This window comes from Mastomys coucha, unplaced genomic scaffold (genome assembly GCF_008632895.1).
Source record: "Mastomys coucha isolate ucsf_1 unplaced genomic scaffold, UCSF_Mcou_1 pScaffold21, whole genome shotgun sequence".
Lineage (NCBI taxonomy): Eukaryota > Metazoa > Chordata > Mammalia > Rodentia > Muridae > Mastomys > Mastomys coucha.
In genome coordinates, this window is record NW_022196904.1 from 81,695,053 (window position 1) to 81,707,350 (window position 12,298).

The 12,298-nt window shown below is 38.2% G+C and overlaps 1 protein-coding gene across 5 annotated transcripts in view; it reads left to right on the forward strand.

Annotated features, from left to right (window-relative positions):
* The window catches only part of Rab30 (RAB30, member RAS oncogene family), a 95,259-nt gene extending 86,370 nt beyond the window's left edge, over positions 1-8,889 (forward strand). For all 5 annotated transcript variants that reach the window (XM_031387379.1, XM_031387383.1, XM_031387380.1 and 2 more), the window contains exons 4-5: positions 633-816; positions 6,168-8,889. In XM_031387379.1, the coding sequence (XP_031243239.1) occupies positions 633-816; positions 6,168-6,418 (435 nt within the window). In that variant the 3' untranslated portion in view covers positions 6,419-8,889. The remainder of the gene's footprint in view (positions 1-632; positions 817-6,167) is intronic.
* The last annotated feature ends 3,409 nt before the right edge of the window (positions 8,890-12,298 follow it).

Consider the following 12,298-nt stretch of genomic DNA (forward strand, 5'->3'; position numbering starts at 1 on the left):
TTTCCATTAACAGTGATAATGCCTTGAAATGTTCATCAGAATTTTAAGCAGGAAAAACTGTTAGTTGAGGAGGTTGCATTTTTGTTCTGTTGCTTGCTTACTGCAATGCTAATGACCACAGAACAACAGCTTGCTGTCTATTGCAATGTGTGTACACTCAGCTTATGGGCAAGACTGCAGAGTTCATAGTGAGTGTCGAATTGTCTGAGACATCGATCAAGTTAATAGATCTCATGGTACTTTAGTTTACTGATGAGGGAAGTGTAGCATAATAATACTTACCTTATTGGGTTATTGGGAAGACTGAATTATTACATATAAAATGAAAAGGAGAGAGCTTGGAATATAATAATGTACAGTAGAACTTGGTTTGATTTTTTTTTTTTTGAGGATAAAGAAACAAGCAAGCAAGCAAACAAACAAACCAAAACAACCAACCAAACAAACAAAAATCTGGAAAGAGAATAAACTCTTTTCCCCAACTTAGAAACACTTGACAGCAAAAAGTACTTTTCAGGGCAGAAAACAACCATCAAATTGTTTGTGTGATGTTCTCATTCCTGAGCTCTAGCAAGGCCATGCTCTTTTGTTTTGTGCTTTTCCAAGCTGACCCCTGTCTTATGCCTCTGCAGTTACAGATCTGGGACACCGCAGGTCAAGAGAGATTTCGCTCCATCACCCAAAGTTACTACCGAAGCGCCAATGCCTTGATCCTTACCTATGACATTACCTGTGAGGAATCCTTCCGCTGCCTTCCCGAGTGGTTGCGGGAGATAGAACAGTATGCTAGCAATAAAGTCATCACTGTGTTAGTGGGTAAGTAAGGGCTAACGAGGAAGTAAATTGATTTGAGGGCATCAGAAAGTTTATGATCATTTAGTGCTAATGTGTTGGCACCTTCCAAAAATATAGTATAGTTACCTGAGTTATGTAGTCAACATTCAGTTATAGAACTGAGAACATGAAATTAGTTCTACACCATAGTGATAATTTAGAAAAATAAACAAAAATATTGCTGACTTTCCTATCAGTGTAGGTGAAATAGTTATAAGATGGTGGATACTGCTGGTGTTAAAGTAAAAGAAATCTTTCAAGTTGATGAGGAATTCATATTGAAGCAGTTTCTTTTTTTTTTTTTTAAGCTTACTTTGGTGAATTTTTTTCTTCTTACTTTATGCTGACTTCATCTGCACATCCCTCCTGTGTTTCAGAAATCCATTAAGGGAAATGCTGCAGTTTGTTTCATCCTGTAGGAGGAGGGAATCTATTTAATGTGGGTGAAACCCAGAAAATAACCCTTGATTTTCTATGGTGACAAATGCAATCATTAAAAATGGAATCACAGGGCCTGGGGGATAACTGCGTTGGTAAAGTGCTTGCTGTACAAGCATGAGTACCCAAATTAGATCCTTGGTACCTGAGGAAAAACCCCTGGTGTGGTGGCCTTTGCTTGTACTCTCCCAGAAGGCTGAATAGGCAGATGCCTGAGCATTGGTGGCCAGCCTAATCATGGAGTCCCAGGCCTGACTGAGAGACTTACAAAACCCAAAACCACAGCCAAGGTGAAATGCATCTGAGGAACATGTTTGACCTTTGGTTTTCAAGTACCTGTTTGTGTAGATATACAGGCACACATGCACATGTATCCAATAAAGTGGACTATATAATTATAAACTCTTCTAGTTGTGATAAAAAAGAGGCACAATTGCCTACTTGTTAAAATATTTTCTCCCTGGAAAGGAATTCTGCTGTATAGTCTCATGACTTGAATTTTACAAATATAGAAAACTACGGAAAGCATCATTAAATTACAAATTATGTCTAACAGTAAGCTGAGCAAACATTTTATTATTTTTTTCTTTTACTGAAAATTGATTTTCTTTAACATAATATATGGTTCTTGGAACCCAAGTAGTGTTGGGTATGAGTTCAATCTTGCTGAGTAGGCCTTAAGTCAAATCAGATATTAGTTGGTTACTTCCACAAGCTTTGTGCCACTGTTGCCCTAGTATATCCTGTAGGCAGGACAGCAGTGTAGGTCTAAGAGTCTGTGGCTAGCTTGGTGTTTACATTCCCTTTTGGTAGCATGCAGAGTACCTTCCTGAACCAAAGACACTAGACCATAGGGATAAATGCTCAATGTAGGAGCCAGCTTGACTTCTCTATGTTCAGTGAGTTGAATAGGTATTGTCTTCTGCAGTGGGGCCTTGCTGTCAGTTTGTGGAGAGCAACCTATGGTCTTGGTAAAAACCAAGGTTGTTTGGAGATCCTATGGGGTCTCTTTGGCCAACAACTCAAGGAGATATTATGCAATCCCGGTAACGGCAGCTTCATTTAGTGACAAAGTGACAAGAGATGGACAGTTAGGGACTTTTCTTCTCTATTATTTGGTGATTTCATTTAGATTGCCTTCACTTATCTATATATTTTAGGAAGCTTCTTTGTGTTAATTTTCCACACTACCCCCTAGCTGGCTCTTAATTTTAGCTTTCTTTCCTCGTATTCCCTCCTTCATCTCCCTCTTCAGTCCTCTCCCTACTTGATCTTCCCATTCCAGTGCCATTTACCCATAACCATTTCTGCTATTTCTTTTCCTAACAAGATCTTCCTGTTCCCTCTAAACCTTTACTTTATATCTAACTTCTGTGATTCTATAAATTGTAGCTTGGTTATCATTACTTAATAGCTAATATCTACATATAAGTGAATGCATGAACATATTTGCTTTTTTGGATTTGGGATACATCACTTAGAGTGACTTTTTTCTAGTTCTAGCCATTTACCTGTTTCAAGACAGGGTTTCTCTGTATAGTCCTAGCTGTCCTGGAACTCACTCTGTAGACCAGGCTGGCCTTGAACTCAGAAATTCGCCTGCCTCTGCCTCCCAAGTGCTAGGATTAAAGGCGTGCACCACCACCACCCAGCCTATTTGATTTTGTTTTACTCCATTGTGCAAATATACTACATTTAAAAAAAAATTTTATTAGATATTTTCTTTATTTATATGTCATACAATATCTCCTTTCCCAGCTCCCCAAAAGGAAAAAAAATAAAATAAAAGTAAAAAAAAAAAACCAAACTCCTGTTCCCTCCCCCATCTCCTGCTCACAACCCCACCCTCTCCTGCTTACTTGCCCTGGCATTCCCCTACACTGGGGCATAGAATCTTCACAGGGCCAAGGGTCTCTCCTCCCATTGATGACTGACTTGGCCATCCTCTGCTATACATATGTGGCCGGAGCCATGAGTCCCACCACATGTACTCTTTGTTTGGTGGTTTAGTCCCTGGGAGCTCTGAGGGTACTAGTTAGTTCATATTGTCATTTATCCTAAAGGGCTGCAAACCCTTTAGTTCCTTGGGTCCTTTCTCAAGCTCCTTCATTAGGGACCCAGTGCTCAGTCCAATGGATGGCTGTGAGCCTCTACTTCTGTATTAGTTGGGTACTGTCAGAGCCTCTCAGGAGACAGCTATATCAGGCTCCTGTCAGCTAGCACTTGCTGGCATCCACAATAGTGTCTGGATTTGATGATTGAATATGGGAAGGATTCCTAGGTGGAGTAGTCTCTGGATTGTCCTTCCTTCAGTCTCTGCTCCCTAGTTAGTCTCTGCAACTTCTTCCATAGGTATTTTGTTCCCTCTTTTAAAAAAGGAATTAAATATCCACATTTGGTCTTCCTTCTTCTTGAGTTTCTTATGGTTTGTACCACATTTTCTTTATCCATTCTTCTGTTGATAGACATCTAGGTTTCTGTTTTCTGGCTACTATGACAGCAGCAAATGGTTGAGCAAATGTCTTTGTGGCTGGATGAAGTATCTTCTGGGTATATGTCCAAGAGTGAGTGGTATAGCTGGATCCTGGATAGAATGATTCCCATCTTCCCGAGGAACCACACTGATTCCCGTAGTGATTGTACAAATTTGTACTCCCACCAGTAGTAGATGAGTGTTCCCTTTACTCCACCTTGCCAGCATGAGCTGTCACTTGTTTTATTGATCTTAGTCATTCTGATGTGTATAAGATGAAATCTCATATATTTTTGGTTGAGAGCCCTGTAGCAGTGAATAGTTAATCTGCTTTGGCTCCTGCATGCACTCTGGACCCACCCAAGAGCTCTGGATTTGCAGTAGTGTAATGAGTTGCTTTTCTAGGATCTTCTAAAATTAACCATCAAAGTTCATTTGTTTAGTGGTGTTTTTTTGTTTTGTTTTGTTTGTCTTTTGCTTTTATTTGTTTGTTTGAGACAGGATTTCCCTGTGTAACAGAGCCCTGGCTATCTTGGACTCACTTTGTAGACTGGGTTGGCGTTGAACTTATAGATATCCATCTGTCTCTGCCTCTTGAGTGCTGGGATTAAAGGCATGTACCCCCATAACCATCTCATTTGTATTTTTAATATGCTGTGGACTTCTGTGTGTTTTAATCCTGTGCTATTATTACTGTCCAAGTTCCTATTATTTCATCACTGACATGGGAAGCTTCTTCAAATGAGCTCTCAAATCCTTTGGAATTATTCCAGGTGTCTTTGAGACTATTTTCCCACTCTCATATGACAAATATTCAGGCATATTATTTAATGCACCTACTATGATGATGTCTTCAAGAGGTGATATTTCTTTCTAATGTTAAGATTATAATTAGAAACCCCAGCCTCAGGGTTGGAATCATCTTTACTTGTAGGTCACCATTTCTAAACTTTTTTTTTTTTTTGGGGGGGTTTTTTGAGACAGGGTTTCTCTGTGTAGCCCTGGCTGTCCTGGTACTCACTCTGTAGACCAGGCTGATCTCGGACTCAGAAATCCGCCTGCCTCTGCCTCCAGAGTGCTGGGATTAAAGGCATGCACCACCACCGCCCGGTGCCCAGCACCATTTCTAAACTTTTTGTATTAAAAGCTGATATGTATGCATGCATATGCCTTGTATTGTTTTATTAGGTTCAACAAGTTGTGTTCAGACTTATAGGACAATCATAAGCCACACATGGCATCCTGTTCACTTAGAAAGATAAAGGACAGTTCACTTGACTTGATGGCAGGTTGGCATCAGGTCTCAGTCCTCTTGGCAGGCTTGGATGACTCAGGTATCAGGAAACAAAGTTCACTGTGATAAGAACAAGAGATTCACTGGCCTACATGCCTCTGTGTCCCACAGGAACAGCTCCACGAACATAGCTGACAGAATTGTTTCAATGGTGAATCCGCACTCAGGAATTTCCAGTCTTAGGACTGTCTACTAGGTATTTATAACTCATCCACAGAGTAACTTATCAATTGACTCATTTAAGCAGTGTTACCAGATAGCAGAGTTGATTATTGTCAGCCTACCTGGAAAAAGGAGTGGAAAACTTTAAAAAGATGAAATATACCGAGTACAGATACTTAGATTTATATTTTAAAACTGTAAAAATCATTAATCTCATACTTATATTTCATCTTTCTTATGTCTAAAATCCCAGTTCCAAGTGGCACCAACATAATTAATGACTTGCTTTATCCCTTAATACATGCATAGCAGACTCATAATCCCAACAGCAGCTCTGCCATTGACAATATGACTACTGAATGTGTTCAAGACTTTGTCCTTAAACTTTCTTTTGTCCTTAGCATGCACACCTAAAGATGCAGGGTTAAATAATGATGTCTTAAATTCAATTGAAATCTTTGTATGTACTTATGCAACTATATGACAAACATGTTTAATGTTTACAGGTTACTTTTAAATTTTAATTTTGTATTACATAATTGTCTTGTTTAATTATGTTAAAGTGAGCTTCTAAAGTCATTTATTCTATAAAGCAAAGTATGATCAGAGAGGTCTGTTTTCCGCCCCTGTGCTCACTATGTTTCTCTTTCCTGGTGACCATTGTCTTTTAAACTACAATCTTGCTTTATTATTTTCTTAAAAAAGAAGAAAAAAAATGGAATTTCTCTGTATTTTTTTATTTAGACAGTTGAGGATTATACTTTATTTCTGCTTCCTTTGCTTATAGTCTCGATTCATGGCACTGGTATTTTAAAATAAGCAATCCTGCAATCACGATCATATTTATTGAGCTTTACTCACTCATTTGTTTAATCTGATCGACTTCAGTCTGGGTTTGAATTGTGATGCTTCCTGGCTGAAACAAAGTCAAGTGATGATTCTTTCTGTGATTTACCATCGTTACAGGCAACAAGATTGACCTGGCTGAAAGGAGAGAGGTCTCCCAACAGAGAGCAGAAGAGTTCTCTGAGGCTCAGGACATGTATTACCTGGAGACTTCAGCCAAGGAATCTGACAATGTGGAGAAACTCTTCCTTGACTTAGCATGCCGACTCATCAGTGAAGCAAGACAGAACACACTGGTGAACAATGTATCGTCACCCTTACCCGGCGAGGGGAAAAGCATCAGCTATTTGACTTGTTGTAATTTCAACTAAAAGCTGAGGCAAAGAGAATCAAAGGGAATCAGTAGTTGCCTTGGTGGGCCGTATGTTGCTAGGGAACCTGGCAATGACTATGGCTCCCGCTCTTGGACCTTCTGACTCCTGTAGGCTCCAGAGCTTACCAAGCATGCAGGCCAAGGGCCTTGACTGCAGGCCAGCATTAGCAGAATACATAATGGTTTCACCCTTTTGCAGTCTGGCGTTGGAGCAAGGAGAAAATTGCACTAAGCGCTCCATGATCTGCAGAGCATGTTGCTTTTGTTTTTAAAAAAGCAAGTAAAAATGCATTCCTGAACACAGAGCAGGGGATCATGTACTGTAGGACTCCTTCTGTGTGTCAGCGGGTGCATGAGGGGCTGTTCTTTAGGCTTCAGTGGTAATCTGGTGCCCGTGGATTTCTTGACTACCAGGTAAACCAAAACTGGAAAGGCCAAGTACTGTCTCTGTAGTACTTATTGATGACCCCATGGAGATTTTGAAAAGTGTTATTTCTTTTATCCACAAGCACTTTCAAAACCTTTGGGATATAAAAATGGGAACTCTTCTCATGACCAACAGTAAAAATTATTGTTTAATAATATATACAAGCTCCATGACTCTTTTTGGTGCTAATGATTATGCTACTAAACAGACCAAACATTTTAGTACATTGATACCCTTAGATGTATTACCTAAAAATAAAGAGAGAATGGGGGAAATCCATGAGTCAGCAGTCTTTTTCAGTCTCATTACCACCGTTTCTAGGATGGCTTTGGATATGAAAAGCCCTTTTTCTTTCATGTTCTCCTTGAAATTTATTAACTTTCTTCTATTCTTTCACACTTATCCTGCCCTTCGAGTAAATCAAAGTATAAAAAAAAATGGGGAAAAATAAAAATGATGACATTCTAATAAAGATTAGTTGTAGGATGTGTTGAGTAGCATGAGAAAACAGAGCAGATATGACCAAAATACTGTGGACTATGGACTGACTGCAGAGCAGGCTTCCAGACAGAGCACAGCTCTCTCTAACAGGTCACGCCTTTTCCTTTCTGGAATTAGCCTTGGATAGACCAAGGCTTAGGGTTTTGTAGACATTTTTAGTATAATAAGTGAGAATAGCAACAGATGAAAAGTCTCACAAACCATTTTTGTATCTTCAATAAATTTAGGAAAGTGCTGCTCAGGAAGCAGGCTGAGTTGTTCTTTATTAATATTAATGTTGATCTCAGATTTGTGACCATACATTTCTTTTCCCTTTATCTTTTTCTTTTCCCCAGTCTCCTCTTATAGTGTTCCTTTCCCCAGTTTTTTTTCTCTTTCCTTCCCATACTGGTATGCATGTGTTACTCGAAATCTCCAATTCAAATGGAGGTGTATATGCCTTTACTTAGCCAATTTTACCACAGGACTCAAATTGGAAGGCGTGCTGCTGAATGAGTTCCTGTTTCTTCAGTGCCATGTTTTGATACCTTCCAATTTGTTCACTGTCATAAATGCAAATACGACAGTAATCAAGTCTGTATGTTCTTGGTGTGGTCAGGTGCTGCTGTAGCTTGCTGTATAGCATAGCTGAGTATGAATCACTGAATGAGGATATGACGTGTAATTCTGCTGTTGGTATTGATGGTGACAATCTTGGACCTGACATGTCACTCTTGGAAAGCTATTGAATTGTAAAGCAATGAGTCAACACAGCAGGATATTGATAACACATTTCTAGCATTTCTAACAGATTCCATAATGTCCAATCTTTTTTACATGTGACTGTATGTATTATTACCAGTCATTGGTATTGATTGGCTCACTATGCTTTTCTTGATTCTATAGGAAAGAAAAAGTCTTCCTAAAAGTTTGAACTGTCTTTCCTTTATATAGGAAGGGGAAATAAATCACTTTAATGAAAATAAAAATCATTTACAATTACCTTTCCTTAATAGCCAGCAAACAAAGGCATCAGAAGATAAACTAATCAAACTTACAGAAAAATGTATCTTTCTACTGTGAATGTCCCTAAATTTAGATTTATTACTTTGCTTTATGGCAAAATTCTGATCTCCTCAGCATAAGATGACTCAGCCTTGTCTCACAGCAGTGTGTTAAAAATAACGTTGCTTTGTGAACTTTAAGGGCTTTGTTAGACTGGACTAATTTAGCTCCAGAATAACAGCTTTTGGGGTCACATTTATGTTATGTTATTCTTATTCCTTTGGGCTTATAGCACCCCCATCTGTCCCTTTGAGTTCAGAAGCAGCTCAGAGAGCTCTGCCCCCTGGGTCTCTGAGTCTTTGAGTAAATCATAGTCACCAATCTTTGGGCCATTAGTGTGGACACTTGAGAAGCTGGGCCCTTACTTCCACAGTTCTGTGAATTTAAGATTAGGCCTTTTGGATATTTGTTCAGTAATGTTATCTCAAGTTTGAGAACAATCCTTGACAATATTGTAGGTGCAATAAATACCAGTTGAATAAATGATTCAGTGCCAAGAGTTTTGTTTGTTTGTTATTTTTAAGTGAAAGTCCTTGAAGTGGTTCTTGAGAAGGAATCATTTCAATCTAGGGCAGAACATAAATATTATTTTGCCTAATAATTCTTATTTCCAGGGCAATATTTGCTCAGATAATCCTCCTTTACATAAAATTATTTAATAGTGAAAAAAAACCTCCAAGTTTTGGTTTATTGTAATATATTCAGCTCATCCTGACAAGGCCAGCTCTTCCATTTGTAATATGACCTTTTTTTTTTTACTTTTTAATAAAATTATTAAATATGTGGCTGTCTTTTTAGCTTCCAATGAAAATACATGTTCAGGGTATAGAGTCATGCTTGGAAAAGATCGACGTATGGAATCACAGTTTTCTGACTATGGCTATTTATAGACTGTGTCCTCAGAGAACTTAGTGGTTTCTTCTCTTCCTACACAGCTGTGTTCCTTTGTATTCTTTCATTAGATCTGTTGGATTATATTAATATTTAATTACATGGAGCCAATTATGGTTTGTGAAGACATCAAAGGTTACATCATGTGCTTTTTCTGGCTTTCATCCTGTCTCCCCAATTTTATGTCAGCATCTTTCTCTAAGTAGAAAGACAATAACTAAAAATGAAAGTGAAAAGCATTAGCATTATAGTGTGTCAGGTTTTGATTTTGAAATTAAGAAACCGCTGACCAAAACAAGATGTTTGGATTAGTATGATTCAAAGCAGTGAGGCTCAGTGGAGGGAGGAAGGAAGCAGAATCTTTCTCTTCTCTTCATCAAAGTATACCTGGAAGGACCCTAGTGACTCCTGGTGTTAGAGCAGGGATTCAGCAGTCTACTCTTTGAGCTATCCCACAGCATCATCTTCACTTAGACTAATTCTGAAGAAACAGTTTCAAATCACTTTGAACTTGATTTTTACCCCAATGTATCATACCAGTGGCCTTAAAGGTAGGGAAAGTTCTGCTCTCAGTTCTACAGACTGTTCTGCATCTCATGGCCATATGTAGGTATTAGGGATCACGTTCTTATTAGTTTCTGAAAGAAGTGGTAGGTTTGTTTTTATTTATTTTTATTTTTTTAAAGAATTTTTATTTTATTTTATTTTATTTTTATTTTTTCAAGACAGAGTTCCTCTTTGTAGCCCTGGCTGTCCTGGAACTCACTCTGTAGACCAGGCTGGCCTCGAACTCAGAAATCCGCCTGCCTCTGCCTCCCAAGTGCTGGGATTAAAGGCGTGTGCCACCACTGCCTGGCTTTTTTTTTTTTTTTTTAAGAATTTTAACAGCAACGATTTACTTTCTTTAACCATAGTCTTGACAGGTGTGTTTCACATCTCATTCTCTGACAAGATATATTCCACATATGCAATTATTGTTAAACACTAAATGAAGAAGATGGATTTTCTTTTCTGGGATAAATTCTGTAGCATGAATTTATCTGTTTGAAAGAAAAGCTGCCTTTCCTTTATACTGTACATACAGGCAATGTTGTTTACGAGAGTATCCCTTCAGGTCAGTCATTACTATTGAGTAATATAGATGGTTCTTCCCCTCCTTCCTAAATCACACAATCACACGATGTTCATGTTATAATTACTCTAGGGAGAAACTGTTTTGTTTTTTTTTCTTTTTTTTTTTACATTTTTGTCTTTTTTTTTTTTTTTTGAGACCAGATCTCAGTCTGTAGCTCCAGAAATCAGGCTGTCATAGAAATTACAATGTAGTTCAGGCTGGCTTTGAATTCATGGTAATTCTCTTACCTTATGTAGCTTATGATTAATGACCTACTATGGTTAACTCTCTGAAACTAAAAATAAATGGAGGGATAACTAGCGGGGTAAACGAATTTAACACAAAATAGTTGAAGATTATTTGGAGGATTTCTATAAGACATGGCATAGAGAGAGGAATAAAAAAGATTTCATAGTTCAAAGAGAATGAAGCCTATCACACTCAAGCCATAGAAACACACATTAGGCTATGTTAGGGAGAATTTCACAAGAAATTGGAAGCCTCAGTAGCAGCTGCCTTTCTGTCAAGCAAAGGGTAGATACAAACTGAGCAAAGAGAATGTGGAGAAGACCTACATTGCTGAGAGGATTGGCCCAGATGCTCTATTAACTCAGAATCCTAAATAGCAGTACCTTTTCTTATGCTCAACTAAATATATGTTGACCAACAGTTAATGATATTTTAAAAAAGGCATTATATTCTGTCACAGCCTTCTAGGGAAAATGTTAGGTCACATGTTCTTAGACCAAGACACTGATCTGCCATTAAGCCCTAAACAAAAAAACTCTTGTTAGTCCTTGTTGAAATCAAACTGGCTTTCAGATATTAAAAATGGAAGGAGTATCATTTAGGCAGAGGTTATATGAAATCCTGGAAATTATTCATCTCATTTGGCCTAATAAGCAACTGTGCTCTCTTCAGTATGTTAGGAGTGGTTTAGCATAGGAGCACCCTCCATTAGAGAGTCCCCAGTAGTTCAGTGTTCATGAGAGGACAGGAGATCACAGGTAGGAAGGCATCCTTAAGATCTGCCTTTAGAAGTCTCAAATGACATTTGGTGGTTTTGCTGATTGAGGAGGAAGTGAGTTTAAAAAAGTGAAGGCCAATTTGCTTCATATACAAAGTAAAGTGCACACACAAAGTACAAAACATGTCTTTAACTTGAAAATAAAATAACTAAAAACAATATCTGCTAATTAAAATTTATAAGCCAAATGATTCCACTTGTAAAACTGCTTGCACCCTTTCCAGTCTGATAGGTGGTGGCTCTTACTTAGTTTTTAGAAAAGGAAAACATTGCTCCTGAATTAGTATGGGGTGAAACATACTTGAATTTGGTGAGACTTTCTCTGACTGGCTAAGAAAGCAGAATATAAAGGCTAGCTCTGCTTTGACCCCATCAGGTTTATGAGTTACATTTTCTCCCCAGCTGATTTAAAGGAGAATGTCAGATGCTAAGCCACATTCTGATGAAATTCTTGGTTAGTGGTGACTGATAATGATATAGGGAGAGGTATAAAAGGTGGGCACTAGGCTGGCTGTGTGCAGCCCTATAATATAATAGTTAGTTGGGGTTTTGGCAAAGTTTGAACAGGAGTTTTTTTCCATCTGTGAGATGGACCTGTTAGGAATATGCTGAAAATTAGATCAGATAAACTGAAAATATGTTGCTCAGCAAATAGGAAGAACTCAAATATTAGAGGTTTTTTGGTGGTTTTCTGTTTTCCTAGTGAAGAATAGACTTCTGGAAGTGGGAGCAGTGACATGTGATCTTACCTGAGGTAGAGCTAAGGAACATTAGGGAGACTTCAACTCAAGACTTTAACAAATGACTGGGGTCAGTCTGTTACAAAGAAAATAATTTCATTTCTACGAGGGTTCCTTAAAAGGAAATGTCTGAT